The 22,319-nt window shown below is 48.6% G+C and overlaps 1 protein-coding gene across 18 annotated transcripts in view; it reads right to left on the reverse strand.

The window, feature by feature from the left end:
• The window catches only part of PLEKHA7 (pleckstrin homology domain containing A7), a 213,554-nt gene that overhangs the window by 21,619 nt on the left and 169,616 nt on the right, over positions 1 to 22,319 (reverse strand). For 16 of the 18 annotated variants that reach the window (XR_009345313.1, XM_059137360.1, XM_059137246.1 and 13 more), the window contains 8 exons: positions 18,627 to 19,149; positions 18,050 to 18,136; positions 17,343 to 17,462; positions 15,308 to 15,361; positions 4,706 to 4,774; positions 4,450 to 4,530; positions 3,396 to 3,545; positions 2,660 to 2,761 (listed from right to left, as the gene is read on the reverse strand). Coding sequence is in view for 17 of the 18 variants with exons in the window: in XM_059137360.1 (XP_058993343.1) it covers positions 2,660 to 2,761; positions 3,396 to 3,545; positions 4,450 to 4,530; positions 4,706 to 4,774; positions 15,308 to 15,361; positions 17,343 to 17,462; positions 18,050 to 18,136; positions 18,627 to 19,149 (1,186 nt within the window). In the remaining variant the exon portion in view is untranslated. The remainder of the gene's footprint in view (positions 1 to 2,659; positions 2,762 to 3,395; positions 3,546 to 4,449; positions 4,531 to 4,705; positions 4,775 to 15,307; positions 15,362 to 17,342; positions 17,463 to 18,049; positions 18,137 to 18,626; positions 19,150 to 22,319) is intronic. The other 2 variants (XM_059137273.1, XM_059137261.1) reach the window with 1 other exon arrangement.

Here is a 22,319-nt window from a genome sequence, read left to right on the forward strand (position 1 = left end):
ATTAAACTCCCTGATCAATGCTGCCCAACAGCTGTGACAACAGATGTCTGAAGCCTCCCTCCTAAGGGAGCTCACATTCTCATACTCTCTCCATCCTTCCAACACCAACGCACATCCTCAAGGCTGATAAATAAGGAAAGGGCTTGATGCTTAGCTCCACCCCAAAGCACAAGTGTCCTAAAACAGACATGGTATTGAACCCAGAGTGTGAGACTGTGTGTATGTGTGTGTGTGTGTGTGTGTGTGTAAGCTAACAGGATTATCTCAGGAGCGGAGGTCCCCAAGCAGGGTGCTGGGAACAGGTAAAGGAGGAGCGTTGGAATGAAATCAACTCTCTCCCCTCTCCTCCAGCGGTCTATCTGGCATACTTTTACCTGTCAGTTTGCAGTTCTGCCCCTATTTAGCCCTTCTGTCACCCCCACATGTAAGAGAAGAGCAAGGACAAGCAAAAACCAGAGAGCCTCTAAGGTTCTCCAAGGACGATGGAATTTCAGAACTGAAGGAAAAGGTGAAGGAAGCTTTTGGGGCACAGGGGTTGGTGCTTCATCCCTGGACCCTCACACCATGCTGGGCAGAAAGGCTCCTATGGACTGCATTCAGCAGACGCCTGCACTTACTGTCCAGAAGCAGGGACATGCACAGGTAGCCTCATCTATCACTGCCTCTCACGGTTACCTCAATGTTCTTTTATCCTCTGGCTTGCCAGCGCAGGTGGTCATGAGGATCTTTACAAATAAAGCCACTCACCTTTACTGAAAAGCCTGTGAATTTTCTCACAGCCAAACCTGGCTAAAGGGGGCAAGTTTCCAAGCCCCCTGCCTGAGAATGTGTATGTGGGACTGCACGCATATCTCCACGCTTCATGACTTATTCAGGACTCTAACAGCTTGCCTGGCCTAGAATTACACCAAAGAAGTTAGCACAAAGCCTGTTCAAAGAAGGGCTTTGTGAGCTTCCCAGATCACAAAGTGGGGCTCAGGGAAAGTACGAGCAATGCCACCAGGCTAGGTGGAAGTCGAGTTGCAGGAGCTAGGCTTCAAACTAGCCTATGTCTTTGTAACTTACTTACACGGTTAAGTTCTTCAGGGAGTCTGTGACAAGACTTGTACATTTTACCCATTTGTTTTCCAGAGCAGAAAAAGGGATTCTGGGACTGCGGTATGTTAAATCACCATGAAATAAGGCATGATAGAAACACAAATGGCCAATGACCATATAAAAAGATGTTTAACATGCCAGTAATTAAATAAATGCAAATTAAAACTAGATGTCCTTTTTCAGCCAGCAGACTGGCAAAAACTAAAAAGACTGATACGGTCAAGTGCTGGAGAAGATGCAGATAAAGGTTCAGCACCCTCATTCACTGCGGGTGGGAGGGCAAATGAGTGCAGCCTCTTAGAGGGTGACTGGCGGCATCCACCAACATTTAAGATGTGCACTCGCTTCAGTCTAGCAAGTCCACCCTCAGAGCCCGTCTTAGATGAAAGCTTATAAATGAGCTTGAAAGGGCAGTTAGATGCTCACTGCGGTACCACTTATAAAAGCAAAACACTGCAAACAACTTAAATGCCCATCAGAAAAGAATAGCTAAAATACGGCATATCAAGACTATGAAATACTATGCAGCAGCTAAGAACTGATTTCTTTTACTTTACACAGCTTTCTGAGATTATGGAAATTTTATTATCTGTACTGTTCAATACAGCAGCCACTAGACATAGGTGGCTACTGAGCACTGGAAATGATTCTAGCGTGACGGAGCACTGCATCTTTAATTTTAGTTACTTTCAATTAATTTATGTTTACATTTAAATAGTTAACACTTAAAGATCAGGCAACATAAACTTGGGTATCTCTCCTGGAAAGATCTGCATAACGTGAAGTTATGACAAAAAAGCAAATTACCGAACAATGTGTAAGTATGATCCCTCTTTAAGTAAACCCAACTCCCCCTGCCAGATACATTATACTATCCTGTGGATGGGCATATGTTTGAAAACAGACAAAAAGTGGTAGGGAAGGTGATGGCACACAGTGATGGCACGGATCACACACAGGGAAGGTGATGGGAAAGGAAGGGAGGCAAAGGAGCTCTCATTTCATTCTTTGCTTTTGCTTCTTACTGTTTGGCCTTTACAGAGAGATGCATTCATGTGTTATTTTTATAGTTACAGAAACATAAGAAATAAAAAGCTAAAAAAAAAATCACTGCTAAAATAAATTAAAGAAGATCCAAGAAGACAAGTTTAATGGGATGGAACAGTTTAAGGAACTAGTAATTAGAAATAATCATTTGAAAGATATTGTCAACAATATTCACCTAGTGTTTTCAGGCCACTATGCCAAGTGCTGGGGTACCAAATAAGAATAGGAAAATGTTAGCTTGGGTACAGGGAAATCATGGGGGGGGGGGAACAGCAGCAGGAGACGGACAACTTCTGGGAGACCTGGCAGGCCAGCCCTGAGCCACAGGCAAGAGTGTTTTCCATAGGGCCGTGGACCAGGTTTTCTGGGAATCAGCTCCTAATGGTGGGTGGAGGGACAGCAGGCTCTTCCCAGGCCACACACCTAATCCCCACAGCCCCACAGCCCCACAGCTCTACAGGTGAAGTCCCTCAGAAGGAACAGAGCTCAGAAGGGATGAAGAGCCCTTGGTCACCTGGAAAAAAAAGGCCCTTCTGTGTTGTTCCTGCAGGGTCTGCTTCAGCTGCTGCACATCACTCTCTAACTTCAGGTACTCGTTCCAGGCATTGTCCATCTCCTGTTGGCCAAGAAAATGCTCCTGAGTCTTAGTTATCCCCCGTCCCCCAGACGGCCCCAAGAGCACCTGCGCTCTTGACCACTGCTGACCCAGCCAGGGGAAGACGGACAGGGAAAGGGCAGCCCAGCGGGTCTCAGGCAGGCCTGGCAGAAGAGAGACAGGGCTCGTCTTCTCATTCCTGCTCTGACCCTGGCTACTGGAACTATCGAACTGTCCCCTCTCCCACCACTGGAGATGCTCTAGTCCCCAGCTCCAGCAGAAAGGGCCTGCACCACATCAGATGGACAAATACAGTAGAAATTCTGATGCTTTGGAATTAACTGCACACAGATCAGGGAAATCTGGTCCCTTGGGTGTCACTGTAGCCATACAGCAGTCACTGATGGAAAGCATCCTGAGGTACCAGCAGAGACAGACATGTCACCCCCAGGCAAGGTGAGCTACTATCAGGAGGCAGCCTGGAGAAGTTCTGCTACTCCAAGACTCTTGTCCCTGGCCACCAACTCAACTACAGCTTGTGAGCTAGGAGAAGCAGCCCCTTGCCCAGCCCCCTGCCCAGCCCCTGGCCCAGCCCATCTTGGGGCTGGGGGATGGGGGCAGGAGAGTGTTTGCCACCCTCACACCCTCTACACACAGTGGACTCTCTGGAGATCTCTGCCCGGATGTGGACAAGGTCCTCCTGCAGCAACCTCTGCTGGTGAGCAATCTTCTCCAGGTGCTGAGGCTGGTCTCGGTACTGCTCCATCTGTCTGTGCAAAACCTCCAGCACGGACTCCAGCTGGTCCTACAGCAGGGAAGGGCCAAAGAGCAAGTGGAGAGCAGGACAGTCCCTAGAGGCCTCCCCATCTCATGCTAGGAACTAAGCAAACCTGCTGGATCTGAGACTGAAAGGCCCACAGCCTAGTTGGGGGCTCTGATTCCAGCTCTAACTCTGCCCACTGGGTGGGCTCCTGGGACGAACCACCTAACAGTTCTCTGCCTCAGTTTTCTCATTTATGAAGTGGGCATAAGGTCATCCACTCCTTATGGATAAATTATGAGGATACATCAAAGAGTAGATGGAAAATTCTCTCTTCTTAGGGAAAAGGGCATGTTATGAACCTCCAGCATCAGAAGTATAATACCTTATTAAAATTCAAAAAAGAAAAAAAAAATCATAATAAATATCCAAGAAACCAAACATGGGCAGCCTCTGGCCTCTTCCTCCCCTCCCATCCAGACTTGCTTTCTCCATAGCCCAGATCCTAGGAGGAAAGGAGCTTTAGGAAATGATAGCCTCTGTCCTGTTACAAGTGTGGCCACTTTCTCCAAGGCAGCCCTCTTCCATGGAATTCAGGCGCTTGGGCTCAGCACACATAAGCCAGCAGAGCCCTCCTCTCCCAGGCTGACCTCATGAGGCCTCCAAGGAGAGGAAGGCCAAAGCAGAATTAAGGTGGAAGAGGAGGAGGTCGCATTTGGAATAAACAGGCCTAAGTCTCCCACTGAGATTTCCTCCTCTTTTCTTCCTCTTTCCCACCTAAGGTTTAGGCAGAAATGCCCCTGGAAGCAAACATATTGTTCTGAATAAACTACTACCCATTCGGGATAAATGAGCACCTGTGACATACGAGTCCAATCTATATCTGAGGAAAGACAGCATGACAAAACCCCCTCCACTCAGCCCACGGTTATGCAAAATCGATGCATACTTTGTTCTCCTTGAGGGCTCGGATCTTGTCTTCCAAGTCCTGGAGGATCCTGTCTTGTTCACAGAAGATGCTCAGTTTGACCTGTGAGCAAGAACAGGTTGGAGAGGGCCTGGGATGATGAGAAAAGGGCACGACCTTGAAGTGTGATCAGAAAGCCTTTGGCTACGGAACCATCTAAGCCCTGCCTGAAGCTGCCCGCCTCGGGTCTGGGGGCAACAGGCAGCCAGAGGCTCAGACTGTTGCCCTGCTCACTCACGTCAATGTCACTCTCCGCGATCTTCACTGGCTTCAGACTCCGATCCTTGACCAGGTCCCGGCCCGTCATCTGGGAGGTGAACAATTTAAAGGAGATTAACCACAAGGTTCAGGATCAGATCTCAAGAACAAGAGCTAGCCCCATGATGGACAAGTGTGTAAGTCTTGGTGGTAGGGTCATGGCATGAAACGGGTAAAAACTCAGGCGAGACCTGATTTTTATGCCTACTTCATTTTAGGGAAAAACCAAAACCTTTTTGTGATCCAAGAAGCACTTGTAAATTTCTCAAATTTAAAGAAAAAGAAGACATTCAATTTCTAGTATCATTGACTGTGGAAGCTAAAATTTGCCCAAAATGAGTTCAGTATGAATCTTGGAAGATTTAAAAGATAGAGTTTTGCTACCGAACCTGGGGTCAGCCCAAGTTACAGAAGTCTATGGCCCCCAGCCCAGAGCAGTGAGGTGGACCAGAGAAACCTGCGAGTCCCCGGGGCATCTCCAAGACTTAGTTTAAGGAAGCCTCTGAGCTGCTAACCTCCCCTCTAAGCAAGGTCAGTCTCTCTCACCCTATACCATTTGGGAAGAAAATCAGGTCAAAGGATGAAGGAACCTAGGTAACTCCTGGTTGGGATTTTCAATTGATCCCTAAATAACTGAGGCAGGTCATATTTGTATACGTCACAAGTTACCCTATCCTCTCAAGAATGAAAACCAAAATCAGGAGATAAAAATCATCTAAACTTACAGGTCAGTGGGCATTCAAAACATTGTCCATCCTTCCCTTGACCCCATGTGGGCACCATGCTGGCATCTCCCACTGACCCCTACAAAGCTAAACCCAACTCTTCAGCCCATGTTTTCACTTCCCCTAATTTCCTTCTTGCCAAAAGCTGTGTGGGATGGGACTAGGGAGACTTTGCCACAGACGCACCCCCACAGCCAAGCCATGGTCAGAGAGAGCCAGGTCAAATGTGTCCCATGCACAGAAAGCCATCTTGCTGAATTCCATTTTACGGATGTGACCACAGAAACAGAACGGAGAACCTATCTCTTCCATGAGACAGATGGTGTGTATATTAGGCCAGGGGTTCCAGTGTGGTTGGACAGACAGTTGCTGGAGAGATGGCCCTCACATTTTTCCTACTCCATCTGAGAGGTCCAATTAGTTGTGTGAATAAGAAGCAGAAATATATTAGCAAACATTCCCCTCACAACTCAAGGCAATCATGTCCCCAACTGCCCTGCACTCCTCCTTCCTCTCATCATCAGCAAATGCTAAGGTCAAGGTCAAGGGATGATGCCTGTCCATGCCTTGGGCTGAGGAAAGAGTCTAGCTGCAGACACAACCCCAACCCATTCCGATGTTCCCTATGGTCACACAGCAGAGGGCAGAGACCATTGTCTTTTATATCTTGGTAAAGTGAGCCTGAACATAAAGCCTGGTATGCTGGAAGGCACTGGGCAAATGCTTATTGCATTGGAGGTAGGTCAAAGGCAAACACATGTGGGTCAGTAGAATTCCTGGAAAAAGTAGAGCTCCAGCCAAATTCTGCTCTTCAGACTGGCATATTATGTATGTGTACATACATCTACACACACAGTCAAGGACACATGGACTATTGCCACAATCCACAAACAAACCACTGGCTGCTTCAAGGACAGAGGGCTGGGCAAGGCAGGAAGAGGAGTGCAGGGGGGGAGGGGTAGAATTAACTCTGATGAACCAGGGACAGCTGACCTCCAGGCAGAACTTGGCCTTTAAACTCAGGGGAACCCAGCAGGTGAAAGTAAGGAGGTCACTCTGTGTCACAGTCCCTCATCAAAGCAGAAGACAATGAGCCTGTCTACTCTCCAGAGGCTGACCCTTGGCTCACTTCCTAGGAAGAAATCATTTTTAAATTGAGATAGGCTGTGGAGATTTTTTTCCTCCTAGCAAAACTCTTCCATTTATTTCACTAGAGCTTTTAACAGATACCAGCTTTTTGATACTGAAATAGCAAGGCAGAGAATCTAATTGAGCAGTGCCTCATCTACCCAACACCGTCAAGAAAGAAATGACGTGTTCTACACAAAAAGGGCATTTTAAGAAAGCTGAACCTTTTAAACTTTTTGACGGAAAGGTTTCTAAAAGTCAGTCTTACGCTGCCTCCATGGAACTGAATATAAATTCAACCTTTCGGGGATGAATCAGAGTCATTATAAAAATCAGTAATACGGAATTTCTTAGAAGTCAGTGTTTGGGGACTATTTGGCCCTTGATTAAATGCTCTTAAATTTCTGTGCTTTCATTTCCATTGTAGATTGACATATAATGTTTCTTTTCCCTCTCAGAATATTAGTACGCCTTCTTTTCTAAGAAGTAACTCTCTCTTGTCTCCATTTAAGGGCTGCATTTAAGGTGCTGAAAGTTAGGAATTCAAATGGATGAGTCTATTAGGACAGGAGAGTCAACAGAGGTGACACTTGCTGCTTTTCCAGAACTCCCTCCCTCCAGTGGTTCTGGTGGCTTCAGGGGAGGTCCTCCCACAGTTTGTGTCTTCCAGTCTAAGAGCCTTAGCACGTCAGAGGATATGGTCTGTCTCCCTTCAGTGAACAATGACCTAATTAGGGGTGACTGTGGGAACTGGGACACATTTTTCATATCTTCTCTGTATCCTGAAAGCCCAGCATATTGAGGATATTTGGGAAATGTCTGTTTAATGAACCCGTGAATGTAACAAAATGGAGGGAGCTGGAGTAAAGGGCACGCTTTAGAGCATGAGCTTCAGGAAAGTGTTTACGCAGCTCAGAGGCCCTTGAAACTTCTGAATTTAGCTTTGTTCCAGAGAATCAAGGCTACTACAAGTATCCACAAGTAGTTTACTACGTCTAATTTTCCTTTTAAAACTGCTTTTGTGATTTGGTGAGTGCTGTGAAGTGTGTAAACCTGGTGATTCACAGACCTGGGGATAAAAATATATGTTTATAAAAAATATATGTTTATAAAAAATAAAAAATTAAAAAAAAAAAAAACTGCTTTGTGATAGCAGTGTTTAGATCTATTTAAAATGTCAACTATGGGTGTCCAGCATCTCTGTCACCAGAAAAAGTGGAAGTCAGTGGGTGTTTATCCCTTTGAAAGAGTCTGTGCACCAGAAAAGAACAGAAGGCCACCCAGGCATTTTACCTCACCCTCCATCACATCCCAACACACGTTTTCTCGGGGCTTGGGATGACTGCACATGGCATCTGCTTCCCAACCTGCAGCCTCCCTTGGAAAGCTATAAAAGCTGGCCATATTTCAGGTGCTACTTCTGCATCAGTCAAAGGGAACCGTCTGGGGCAGGGGGTAGGGGAGTGGGCAGGGGAGAACCATCTTGTTCTAGTCCTGCTTTAGATTGTTCTCAAATACCAATACCCTGCCCTGAAGAGAAGACACCCTAATCCCAGGGCCATGGTGGGATCTCAGGATACCCCAGCTCCTCCAGAAAATGCTATTTCTTCCCAAAGAACTCATGCTTGACTACACAGACCACATTGGTCTTCGTCGAGGTCAGTCCTCACCATGGAGGCAGATGAGAGAGAATGGGAACACAACGCAAGCTGGTGGCAAGCCAGGCAAGCCCCCACCCCACCACAATCCCAAGGCAACACAAAAGATGGAGTCACAGAACACCGCAGATGAGAGGCTCAGCCTGGTGCACCAGCCAGAATGCTGAAGGGAGCTTCAGTAGGAGAAAAAAATAAACCAAAATGACTTGCAGGAAGCCTGGGGGGGCGGTCAGGAGAGCCCCTGGTTAAGCAAGTGATGAGGTCAGCACTGAGCCAGAAGCAATGGAATGGCCCCGCTTGGAGACACAGATCAGATCATCTTACGCTTCTCCTGGGCTGACAGCCCCGTGCTGACTTCTTCAGCACTTTGTAAAGCACGTTGATCAAAGGTTCATTATTTTTTATCTGTTCCAAACAAAAAGGCAAATATAACAAAACGTAACAGGTGAGATATCAAAAGACACTTGAAGGAGCCAGAATTTGGGGAACTGGCCAGGGGAAACCTTAGGGAGGATGTGTGCTGTGTGATTCAAATGATCATGTCTCAGTCTGGTCATGCCGCTTCCCGGCTGCTGACCTTTGCAGACTTCGTCCCCTCACAGATGAAACCGAGGACAAGAAGCTCTGCCTGAAGGATCTTTGTGCAGGCTAGTTCATGTGAGAGGGCCGATGTCAGGGCCCGCTGCCTTCCAATTCCCCCTGCAGAAGGCAAGAGGAAACTTTGCTTCCTCCTTTGCTCTCCTTCACCTTATGTTGTGAAACAACCAGTCACTAGGGAGGAGCTAGACATTAGTCTCATCCCTGCACCATGTTTTCCACCTTCAGTCCCCCAGACCCTCGTCTCCACACTTATGTTCATCTAAGTAATGTCTAACCAGTGATCCCAAATGTTTACAGCTCCTTTGCAGGAACACCGTCACTACCCACTACACCACACCTACCCTACCCACCATCCCTACCCACTAAAACAGTGCACCTCAACCCCAGCTGAACACCGGCATCACCTGGGTGGCTTAAAAAAAACAAAAAAACAACAACTGATGCCTAAGTCACACTCCAAGAGACTTGGGTATAAATCAGTTTGGGGTGGAGCGTGAGCATCCAGATCCTTAAGAGCCCTCCTGGATGATACTGATACGCAGCTAAGACTGGGCACCACCACCACCGCAACAAGGGCTTCTCAAACTTCAGCATGCTTCAGAATCACCTGGAGGGCTTACTAATATAGCTGACCCTTGAGAACATGGGTTTAAATTGTCAGGGTCCACATATATGTGGATTTTTTTCAACGAATGCAATGCAGTCCTAGAAATTTTCTTTTCTCTATGATTTTACAGTTTCTTTTCTCCAGCTTACTCCATTACAAGCATACAGTCTATAATACACATAATGTACAAAATTTGTGTTACCTGTTCAGTTACCAGTAAAGCTTCCTGTCAACAGTAGGCTATTAAGAGTTAAGTTCTGGGGGATCAAGTTATACTTGGATTTGCAACTGTGCAAGAAGTTGGCACCCCTAACCGTGCTGTTCAAGGGCGAACTATATACAGATTTGCTTGCCCCCACATTTAGAGGTTCTTACTGAGCCAATCTGGGGTGGAAGACCCAAGATTTTGCATTCCTAACAAATTCCCAGGTATTGCAGATGCTGTTATTCTGGGATCACACTTTGAGAACCACTGCTTTGAAACAGTGTTTCTAAACCCTGGCCATACATTAGAAACACCTAGAGAATTTATTTTTTTTTTTTTAAGAGTTATTCATTTACTTGAGGGAGAAAAAGCAAGAGAGAGCACACGTGAATGGGAGTGAAAGGCAGAGGGAGAGGGAGAGACTCTCAAGCAGACAGGGCTTGATCCCACGACTAATGAGATCATGACCTATCTGAAACCAAGAGCCAGACACTCAACCGAGTCACCCAGATGTCCCTGTTCATTTGTTTTTTAAAAAAATAATTGCCGAGTATTACCAATTAGATCAGAGTCGAAGTGGTGGGATCAAAGCACTGATATTCCTTTTACAAACTTCCCCTGGTTGTTCCAGTTCATGGCCAGGGTTAATAATCTCTGTTCCAGAACAACAGATCTCAAATTTTTTTGAGAATTATTCCAGAGCTTGATTAAAAAACAAGAACAAACAAACAGCAAAAGTGGCAGAATTCTGGGCACAATTTCCAGAGTTTCTAATTCAATAGAACCCCCTAAATCTGTACTTAAAAAAAAAAAAAAAATCAAGCTCCCAGGTGATCTTGAAATAGGTGGTGTTCCAGAACACAACTTAAGAAACTTGGCTCTAGAAGCTAACTTTGGAAAGAGACCCTGAACAGAGGAGCCCTGATCTCAGGCTTAGTCAGGAAGAGGCCAGAGGCCAAGCGACCAGTGCCCCAGCTGACACATCCCTCAGTCAGAAAGGACAGCCTCTGGGGGCACCACCTGAACAGCTGCAGATATTCACCCCTCCACATCCCCTTCCTTCCCAGCTGTCTTCACAGATGCATGAAAGCAATCTAAGCTGTCAACAACAGTGACCCCACACCTGTTTCTTCAGACCCAGCCAGGGTGTGCGGTTCTGAAAAGCAGAACCATGATGCCAGAAACACAGTTCAGTGAGTACAACTTTAGGGTGGGCATAGTACATGGTGCATGGAAGAAAGAAGGCAGGAATAAAGTCAGACCCTGGGTTTACATTCCAGACCTATCGCTGTGGAAGTGACCTCTCTTGATACTTGGATTCTTGGTTAGGAAGGTGGCTATCATCACTCCTATTGCTCAAAACTTCTGAGAAGACCAAGAGCCAGAATGAACAACACGCACCCAAACCCCGCCAGGTGGGAACAGATGCCTCGTCGGGGTGGAGTCCTGTCTACTCTGCAGCACCAAGTAAAATGCCAGACAAGTTCTTTGGCAAAAAGAAAGTCAATACAGAGTATCTTCTAAATGAGTGGAGTCCACCTTTGTTTGAAACTGGGCACCACAACAGAAATGCTCATTTGAGGGAGAAAAAGCTCCCACAAAATGGAGGGAAGCAAACACCACCAACTGATTCTGGAAGCTGAGCATTGGCTGATTGGTGGTGCTGATGGTACTGGTGGTGCTGGTGGTGCTGGTGGCAAAGGCAGGGTTTGGATCCTTCAGTCTGTGGCCTTTGAAACAGGGACATGGGGGAGCCTAGGGCAACCAGGCAGGAATAGGGAGGTCGATTTTCTCCAGTGATGCTTACCTCCTTCCTCACTCCCCCAAGAACCCAGAGGAACCTCTAACAAGCAGCTGGTCACGGCGGGGCTGTGTCACGGCTACCCCCACACCCACTCTGGGCTTCAGGGCTCATTCGGCTATGTCCACAGAGGCCCTCATCTCAGGGACCCCAGCTGAACTCAGCATTAGCACATTTTGTTGAGCATGTCGCCATCTCAAGAGCCAACGGACCTCAGGGTTTTCCTAACACAGTCATGCACCACTCCCCTTGTCCCACAGTGCTCATCTAGCTTCAATGACACCCCAGAGAAGGAGGGGGGGGTCCATCACAACCTGAGCAGGCCCTTTTAGAAACCCCTCTACCTGTAGCTGTTATCCATTTGTCTTTTTTTTTTTTAATTGAAGTACAGTTGACTCATGCTATCCATTTGTCTTCATTCCCCCCTGCAGTCACAGAAGACACATGGTAACATTTCAGAGCTTTGTTGACTGTCTCTAGGTCTCCTGAATTACCCAGAACTCTCTCCATCACTCTGTAGCACAGCTGTGCTAACTGCTGCTGATTTTCTTGTTTCTGCCCAGCATGCCGTTCCATTAGGGAACCCCTCCCTCACTCCACAGGGAGTCTGGATTTACAAGTGGTCACCCATGAGGATGCTGGGCTGGGAGAAAGTAAACTTGGGTTTGCAGGTGGCCACATTCCCTGCCATGTGGACACAGCCTACACATCAGGGAAACTAGAACAGTGATGACATGGCCTGAGCCTCTGGGATCATGCAGCCCTTGGCTAAAAGAACCAGTATCTTCCCTCTTTGGGTTATTAGCAGGTTCATATGGGTTTCAGACACCTGCAAACAAAAGCATCCTGCCTAATACATCTTCAGCCATTGCTTTATAGGCTCTCAATACCTCTGCTTTGCTTCCAGCCCTTTCTTCAGCTGAGTCCTGAAGTGAAACACCATCTGGGAACCCTATGCCCCAGCTGGGTTTGAGCGGAGCAGAGCAGGTTCACTGCCTGTGGGTACTCTGCTGTATCTTGGAGAGAGGTTAAGGTGGTGCCAACATTTCTGGCAGCCACACCAGACAGACAACTCACACACAGCACAAACCCCAGCATCTCCCTGCTACCAGTGCAGCTCATTTGGGGGGAAAGTTCTCTGAGAGGAGCTTAGCAACTGGAATAACAAAAATAAGACTGGGGAAATTCTGGTATCAACACAGCTGTTTTCCATGACAGTGACAACTTCCAGAAAGTCACTAGTTAATGTTCCGGGTGCAGACAGCTCCTAGCTCATGAAACATCCCAAGGATGCACCTTGCCTCTATCACATTAAGCACACTTCCTAGGATAATGACCCCAGTTCAGTTCCATCAAAACCTGAAATGCCGGGGCACCTGGGTGGCTCAGTGGGTTAAGACTCTGCCTTCGGCTCAGGTCACGATCCCTGGGTCCTGGGATCGAGCCCTGCATCGGGCTCTCTGCTCGACGGGGAGCCTGCTTCCTCTCTCTCTCTCTCTGCCTGCCTCTCTGCCTACTTGTGATCTCTGTCTGTTAAATAAATAAAAATTAAAAAAAAAAAACCTGAAATGCCTTTGGGTCCACAGTAGTGGAAGCAGCATTTTAAGAGAGGCTGGGAGGCAAGGTGACTGAAGTTTCAGAGTTAGAGCTATACCTAAATACCAACTCACCAGTAACCATTCATGTGGCCTTGGGTAAGAGCCTTAGTCAGTGAAAAAAAAGATAACACCACCCTCCTTCTAGGGTTACTGTGGGATTTACATAATTTAATAGAAGTAAAATACAGTGACCATCACACATTTTACCCTCCATTGTTACTAAGCTTTTGCTGGTAGTCAGGACACCCAAGGACTTCAGGCTCTGCTGTCCTGTGCCTCAGTTTCTCTCTTTAAAGCTCTTTTAACTCAAATTCTATGATCTTGAAATAAAACAGACCTGAGCTGAATCTTCCCTCCAGGACCAGCTGTGAGTTTCTGCTGTCCCATATAAACAGGAACCAGAAGACAGAGATTTCCTATTACTCTAGTCCGGACTCTCTAAGCTCTCTCTTGCACCATGCACCAAGCACTCTGGGGACTGTTTCAAGGTACACCCATGCTGCTGGAGAGCCAAATCTCTCTTACCAGCCTAAGTACATCGTGAATGCTTCATAAGCACTTCTAGTTGACTGCATGGCCTTGGGGCTGAGGTGAGAAGAACCAAGGAGTGGCATGGTGACTGGCTATTGGGGAGGCCAGTGAATGGAGATGAGGTGGTAACACAGGGCAGGTGAAGGTAGGTGGACCTCTCTCTGGGACAGGTGGGGGTGGTGGGCATGCTGGGAGGACCCTGCCCAGAATCAGGGCACAGCAGGGTGGGCTAAGCTGCACATTTTGCATCCTGAGGCATGACTACCAAACCTATAATATTCACTCGTGCTCTGTGTGATCCGACCACCACATAAGCTAGAAAATGTCCTGGTTTTGAGAGAACCCTCCTTATTTTGCTCAAGTCAGAAAGCCAAGTCTGACTTCTGTTCACTATACCCCTCCTCCCTAAAGAACATGAATAGTCTGCCTCCTCCAGCCCTGGCCACACCACTCTCCCCCATCTTTCCTTGACTCCCACTGTTCCCTTCCCTTTAATTTCAATCAACCCAAACCCTCTGGCTCTTCAAGGCTCTAAACACGTGCTACCTCCTTCAGAACTCTTCCCAGCATCACAGCCCACGGTGACCTTCACTATTTCAACTCCAAGCACTAGGCCAGACAGATCTTTGTAAACTTGTTATAAACAAGTCTGTGTTATTTTGGGAGATTTTCTTTTTCTAACCCAGACTATTTGGGAGTTTCTCAGAGACTCAGAGAGTCTCATTTTTCCTCTTACATGTCCCTTCGGCTTCTCTAGAGCTAGTCATACAGCAAGTGCTCATCAGATCTAGAAGCTAACTAATTGATAACTAATCAAAGGCTCTGTTCTTGTCTCAGTGTGAGGAGGCCTCCTGCATCTGCTACCACAGCGCCTATTGTTTGTCATCTTGCTTCTACAAGGCTGGATGACAATCCCCATGTTAAAGACACCTCAAGCCAGGTACCCAGGGGAGCTGGGGGAGGCATGCCCCGTGGCATTAGCCTGGGTGTCCTTCCACAGCTCGCCCCACTCTCTCACACCCACAGTTAATTAAAGGTCACATTCCTTCAGTCAGTTTCATGGTTTAGGCATCAGAAGTGCTTTCCACAGTGGGAGCTTTCAGAGAGCCGGGGTAAGGAAACAATAGCAGCCCTCTTTCACGTAGAATGCCTCTCACACTTCTCCGCCAGCTTCCTCTCAGTCTCTGTGCTCTGAAGGCTGATCTTGAGCCCGAAGCTTTCTCACCTACATCGAGGTGCCCAGTGCTCTTCTCCTGAATGCAGACAGGAGACTAACCATACCGGGGGCTCCCACCTGGGACACCATGGTGGGTCTCAGAGCTGCAGAACTCCGTGTGGAACCTGTTCCCACAGCAACAAAACCCAAAAAAGCCAGCAAGCTATTCGTGGCTGAAAACGCACGTCAGTGGCACCCTATGAGCCAAACCTCTGAGGAAGGAACTAGTTACTGTTTAGAAGCCTTTGGGTCCTGACTGAGGATGGAAGAGATCAAGATCTAGTACCCTCATTTCATAAGACTGAAATCTTATAGCAGAACTCACAAGGAACTGAACCCAGTGTTCAAGGTAGTAAGAAATAAAACTCTTCCGATTTAGAGAGGAGATGTCTTCATTTGGGATCCAGATTTGGTAAGAACTGCACAGCCTTTGACTTTGGGCTTGGCTCCATAAGGCTGACACGCTCAGAAAGGTGCATGTCCAAGGGAGGCAAGACGCTTGACATCCCTCACCTTTAGGTCCAAGTACTCCAGGTCCTTCTTCAGCTGGAGGTAGGTATCATCAGCCTTCAAATGAAGCAAAGAGAGAAAAAAGACAGTTAAGAACACCAAGGGTTTCCAAAACTTGGGGCTTTGTGTGTGAATCCTTGACACTGCACAGCTTTGGGGTAAAGGAACTATATAGTGGGCTAACATCTGCAGCCACAGAGAAAGCACAAATGTCTCAGTGTAGCCAGAGCCTTCTTTGAGCATGAAGGATCTTGCAGGTCACTGTGGGGAGAAGCCAGTGAGTCCTGCAGTAGGCGGGTGGTGGGGGCAGGGGGTGCAGTTTGATGGGGAGACAGCACACATACCACCACAGGGCTAGGACAGCAGTGCAACTGAGGCAAGTGGTGAGCTCCTGAGACAGAACTAGAGAGATCTAGCTGGAAGAGGACAGGCAACCTCTGAGCTAGGGACCCAACAATCACCAATGCTCCAATACTTGTCATCAAACCTTTTCACTGGCCCACTTAATATGCATGAGGCAAAATAACCCTCTGATTAGTGTGGCTAACGTCTCAAAGGGGCAGGGAGATGACCTGGGGACCCAGATGGGTCCTGATATGACCTTGGGTTCTAGGATGATAAGCCCCAGCAGCTACTGGAAGTCTCACCTCCCTTTGCTCAGCATGGGACCATGTCAGGAGCGAGCTGAGAAGTTTCAGTGTCAGACCTATCTGCCCACACTGTCTCTGACAATCCATTGAGTTCTTCAGTTCACCAGGAACAGAGAAAATAAGCAAAAGACTCTTTCATTTTCTAGGACCTGTGTTTCCCATTAATAGCACACAGAAGCTGTTAGGCAGAGGGGCTGTAAATGCTTAAGAAAAAGAGCCCGGAGCCACTTTCTCAACCAGCTAAGAGGGATCCCAGCAAACTGAGGCAAGCCAGAGCTATAGGAGAAGGCCGTTTACACCTCTGATGTCAAACAAGTAAATAATATGAGATGTTCAGGCTGTGCTTTTAAGCATGAGAAGACCTGAAGGACCATTGACAGGGAAACTGGTGACTTCTGAGATGGTATTTCCATCTCTAAACTGTCCCCTCACCCATTCCTACTCCCCCAATCAGCCCAGTCCCTATATACCTTCAACAGTAGCAAGGAGGACTGAGCAAAGGAATATTGTTAAAAATCCCTCAAATTCACAACTTAGGGGTTTCGCTTGTGTTCTCTCACATTCATTTTTCCAAGTACATTTCCTGGGTCCCTCTAAACAGGACAGTTAAAGAAGGTGACACTCCTGTCACCCTCCTCTCCTGTCCCCTGCCTACTTTCATGCAGTCCAGAGGGACCAATCTTGTGTGGACATTGTTAAGCTGCTCAAGATGCCTGAGAGAGCAATTCCTTGGCCACTCCTTAAGGAGCTTGCCTGCAAACCTCCATGTCCCAGAATGTTTAGAACACTATGGCAGATAGGACCTGATTTGGGCTCCAGCCCGCAAGCCACTGGCTGAGGGGTCCCGGGCAGGTCACTTCCCCTTCTGGATCCAGTGCCTTGCGTGTGGCAGTAACCCCTGTCCTCCCTCACCTCTCCAGAGTATAGTGAGGTTCTCCAGGATAAGGGACATGAGGATGCTTTGTCCAGATCAGAGAGGACACCCTGCCTTTTCCCTCTGGGTTGACACCAGTGACACACACCTTCCTGCACCCCAAGGAGTGGCCACAGTGGCAACAAGAATGACAGCCAGCACAGCCCTTCAGCCATGACCACACATCAGCCTGGCAGTCACGACTCACAGCCGGAGAAGCCACCGTCGAGGTCCTTCATGGCACATGCAGATCCCTCCCCAGCACCAGAGGCGTGGGCTCCGCCCCACCCCCAGCCCCCGGCCCCTGCACAGTGTCTGGCAATAGCGACCAGAAGCAGACAGGCAGGGAATGAGGGGACGAGCCAGACAGCAAATACAGACGAGAGCGTGGGCACGAGAAAACACGGGCCAGCACATCACTCCGTTGCCCCACAGCAGGGAGGCCCCGGCCCTGAGAGAGCCCAGCAGCGCTGACCTGGCAGGCGGGCCATGTCAGCTGGTGCTGCAGTAACTGGCCGACGGCGAGATTGCGCACGCTGGCCAGCCGCGCCTGGTGCCGCCGTAAGCGGGTGAGAAGCCTCGAGAGCTCCTCCAGCTGCAGGTGTGTAGACACAACACGAGGAAATTAGCCACCGCAGGAGCACGACACTATAATTACTCTTCACCCCGGGGCCGGGACAGCACTGACGTGACACCATTAAGTAATTATTGCATTAATTCTGTCATCAGGACAAATAAAGGCGCTGGCAGAAAAGGGGCTGCAGGAAGCAGGTTTTATCTTTTTTTTTTTTAGGAAACAGCAAGGAACAGTGCAACCTCACCCCAACAGGAGCTTTAAAGGCAAAGTTAACTAACCAAAGCAAAGACCTGGATCAAAGGAGAGGAGCTAACGGCAGAGACGCTGGGAAAACGCTGCAGGCAAAATGCTGCCTGAAAGAGAAGAAAAGCGCACATTCTCCTTCATTCCCCTAAGTTCTTCCTCCGATCTTGGAGGAGCCCAAGTCAGCTGGATGACATGGAGCAAGTCACTGGACTTCTCTGAGCCTCAGCCTCCTCATCTCTAACGTGGGGGCTGACGGCTGCCCTGCACACTGCGGGCGACGGGCTCAGGGTGGGGAGCTGAGCCGGCACCCTGCAGGCGGTAGCACATTCACGGGGCAGGGGAGATGAGGGGCGGCTTACCGATTTTCCATGGAGACTGGGAGCGCTGACCGTGTGGGTCACGTAGCCCATGGAGGGCATGGAGCGGCGGTCCACGTGAGAGGAGTTCTACAAGTGGGGGAGACAGGAGATCAGCCTGTGGACCGAACCTCTGCCCCCTCCGCCCCTCTCTGCCGAGATGGCCTGGCCCATGGCACTACCCCTCTTCATCTGTGAAATAGGGGGTCCATGTATTTCTTACTTATAACAACAGTAAACTGGGGAAGCCCCCTGGAGAAGTAAAGTGGAAGTCGGGTTATTATAAATTACTGAACCAGCTGAACACAGACATTTTTTCCTGCAGACTTCCAGTTGGATGATCCTCCATCTCTTAATGCCTCAGGGTTCTCATCTGTGCAATGGGCATAATAGCACCTACCTCATTGGGTTGTGGAGAGCATTAAAGGAAAGCCTTTAGTATTGCACCTGGCACCTAAAAGTACCACAGAGGTGTCACCTCTCCTTATTTGAAATTGCTCAAATTAGTGTTCAAACCATGGGAGGATCCTGGTGCCCTAATGCTGAACCCCACTGCCTTGCCAGCCCTCCAGAGACTCACCTTGGTGGCGTGGCCCCGTGCCTTCCTGGGAGAGCCCCCCAGGGAGATGTCCACGCTCCTCCGCTGGTCCGGGGGCTTCACGGTGACCCTCTCCGCTGGCGTGTGTGGCCGCCGGGGTGGGAAAACCCTCGGAGGGCCCGGAGGAGGGATGTCGGAGGGAGATGGAGGCACAGAGATGGAGCGAGGCACCTCCAGCATGCTTCTGCTCCGGCCCTGGTCGGTGAAGTCTGGGGAGCCGGTGCAGATGGGCGCCGTGGGGCTGCCATGCCGGAACTGCTGCCGTTGCTGCCACTCGTAGAGCTGCCACACCGTGCCGTCCCGGTGCGCCCGGCGCTCTTCGCTCGACATCTTCAGGTGACTGGCTCGGTCCTGCGCATACTTATAGTCACTGGGCAGGTCGCGGGGAGGGGGCGAAGAGCCCCCTGAGGGATATCGGGAGCTCTTAGGCAGAGTCTGGTAATTTTCTGGGAAGGACAGTGACTGGCTGGGACCCTGGCGAGGAAGGGTCTGGTCCAGGGGCAGGCTGTGGAGAGAGGAGGAAGACGGGTAAGACGACCAGCACAGCACGGAATCGTGCTGGAAACATGGCTAGGTAAATCCACAGTGCCAGGCACGAGGGAGCCCTGCGAGAATTCCAAAGAACAATCGAAGCAGACGCCCAAGACCTCGGTCACTCCCTCCCTACGCGAAGGACTCTAAAACCATTGTTCTCCAACCTCCTGGGAGTATCAGCCTCCCTATCAGGCAGCCTAGCTACCCCATACCCAACCCTTCAAGTGCAAAGTGATGAAACCCGCCTCCTCCTCTCCCTCTCGCTATCAGTCCGCTCTTCCAAACGGGTGTGTCTATTCCTAGGAAATGCCTCCTAATTCCCCGGTCACTGAGACTTGCCCTCTGCTGGTATCCTCACACCAAATTCTGGAGGCTCTTAATGGAAGTGGCTGGCACCAGCTCTTTTCTTTTTTCTACTACTCTAGTCCAGATACTGATTTAATCATCTTCCCCCAGATCACTCAGAGACCTTCCTAACCAGTGTCCACACCGAACACAGTCAACTGCTTGGATCTAATCACTTCCTTGCTCCAAAAACGTCAACGACTCCTCACTGCCTATGAAATAAAATCGAAACTCTTCAGCCTGGAACTCACCACTCTCTAGCACCTGATTCCAACCACCTGCAGTCCTGCTGTTTTCTCACTGCTTCTCACAGGACTGGGCTGGGGCAAGCCAGGCATCTAGGGCCCAACCGTTAAAGAGGCACATTCACTCAGGTGCACCCCTGCACTTGCTGGGATCTAGGAATGAGAGCCTCACCCTAATCCCACCTAGCCTCCTACATACCTGGGCTACTTCTCAGAGTGGGAAAGTGTGGAGAGAGCTTGACCTAGGTTTGAATGCTAGCTCTCCCATCCATTGGCTAGATGACCCTTGGATGGCTCTGAGCCTCAGCTTCCTCACCTGCAGGTAACATGAGGACAGAACTATCTCCCTTATAAGACTGTTCTGAAGAGTAAATGAGACAAGTAAGAAAATGCAGCCTCCATGCTTGATGCACAGAAGCTACTTCCCAATAGGTTCTCCCTTTTACCTCTCTTTACTCTCATAGTTTTGTTTTTCCCTCCCCTACCTGTATGGGGTTTCCTTGCCCTATTCACCCAAATCTCACTCATTTTCCATGACACTATCCTATGCTCCTTCCAGAGAGATCTTCTGCAGCCCTCAGGGCTCCCACCCTGCTCTGACCTAGTTATTATGTTGTAGGAAACTTGTCCAAGGTCTCTCTATTGATGCAACCTTTTTATCCTTGGAAGAAAGACATCACTTTCCCAGCCTACCTGTAATCCTCAGAGGGCAGGAACTATGTCTTGCATTCTGCGGTACTGTCCACAGTCTGACAAAGTCCTGATGCATAACCAGCTAGCCACTGCTCTAAGCCAGTGCATCCAAAGTATGGTCTTGGATGGGCAGCATCAGCACTACTTGGGAACTCATTAGAAATGCAGGTTAGGGGTGCCTGGGTGGCTCAGTGGGTTGAGCTTCTGCCTTTGGCTCAGGTCATGATCTCAAAGTCCTTGGATCTAGCCCCACATCAGGCTCTCTGCTCAGCAGGAAGCCTGCTTCCCCCCTTCTCTCTGCCTGCCCCTCTGGCTACTTGTGATCTATCTGTCAAATAAATAAGATCTTAAAAAAAAAAAAAATGCAGGTTATCAGGCCCCACCCCAGATCTGCCAAATCAGAAACACTGGGGATAGATCCCGGCCTCCTGTGTTCTAACAAGCCCTCCAGGTGGCCAATTAAAAAGTGCTATTCTAACTGTTCTTAAATTCATCTCATTTAATCACTTTCTCACTATGACCTCAGCAAATGTCTTTTATGTCCTCACTCTCCCTCCTATAACATGAGGATACGAAGAACCTAATAGATTGTTGTGCAGATTAGAAATAGTTGTCATTCAAAAATGGTAAATTTCTTCTCTTTTTATTGTTATCTTTGTAATTATGGGAGGTAATTTTAAGATCTCTTCAGCCAGACTTGTCTAGGGCGTCTGGCTAGCGTGTCTGTTTGCCACTAGGTGGCAGGGTTTACTACTGCTTTCCCAAAGTCAGAGGGGACCGTGTATCTGAGTAAGGGGCAGTGGCTGAATCCTCAAACAGCAGTGGTAGCAGTGGTAGAAACCAGGCTGGGGGCCTCCCCCGGGGGACTCCACGACTTCACCAACCATTGTTCACTCTGACCGATGCAAAATTCAGACTATGCAAAGTACGCCCTAGCTCTGCTCCCAAACCCCTTCAGTCTGGTTTTGCAGCCTGTTCCCGGTGCCTGCCAGCTGGCCAGTCAGAGTCCCCCACAGGGTGGTGCCCCAAAGCCCTCAGCTTCATCTTCTAGCCTGTGCCCTCTGCTTTTGCATTGTCTGTCATATCCCCAAGCCCTCACTGCTGGCCATTTGCAGGCAACCCCCAAAATCCCAGTGCAATGGTGAGCTCCAGAGGCCAAACCAAGAAAACTAACCAATGATAGAATGAGGGACACAGGAAGAAGTTTTGCAAGAAGAGGTAAAGAGCCCCCCGAAATAGGCAGGAAGTACCCAGAGCAGCTCTGCCCCTGAGAGCAGATCCATGTGCTGGCCACCAAATCCATCCTTACCCAAAAAGAAAGCTCCAGGTCCCCTGCCCTCATACCCTGCTCTGTTCCAAGGGGCCTCCCTGTTCCAAAAGGCACCAAAGAGGATATTCTCATACAGCCACTACAAACTGGTCATATCAAAATGTAAAATCAATTTCTATAACCAGTTACGTATGCAGCAGATAGCCCTCACCCTACGGTCCACATTTAATTGTGCAGGACTTTCACTTTCTATACTGTTCTTCACTGTAAGCTGAGTCCCTATTCCATCCCCACCCCTGCCTTTTTATTACAGGTATGTAAATTACTTGAAATACCAGAGGGAAAAAATGGAAGGCTAGAATTTCAAAACAATCTCTTAGAATGTAGAATTCTAAGGGTATGTCAGTCTGTCCTCGCAAAACATCATATTAAAGGAGTTCAATGATGGAAAACACAACATATATCTCTAAGAACTAAAAGAACAGTTAGAAATAATTTCTTGCGTGGTCTAGACCCACGAATATAAGATCATATTAGAGTGTAAATAACCCTCCTTCCTATGTCAATGTGCCCCATCGAACGAGACTA

Source organism: Mustela lutreola, chromosome 1 (assembly GCF_030435805.1).
Source record: "Mustela lutreola isolate mMusLut2 chromosome 1, mMusLut2.pri, whole genome shotgun sequence".
NCBI lineage: Eukaryota > Metazoa > Chordata > Mammalia > Carnivora > Mustelidae > Mustela > Mustela lutreola.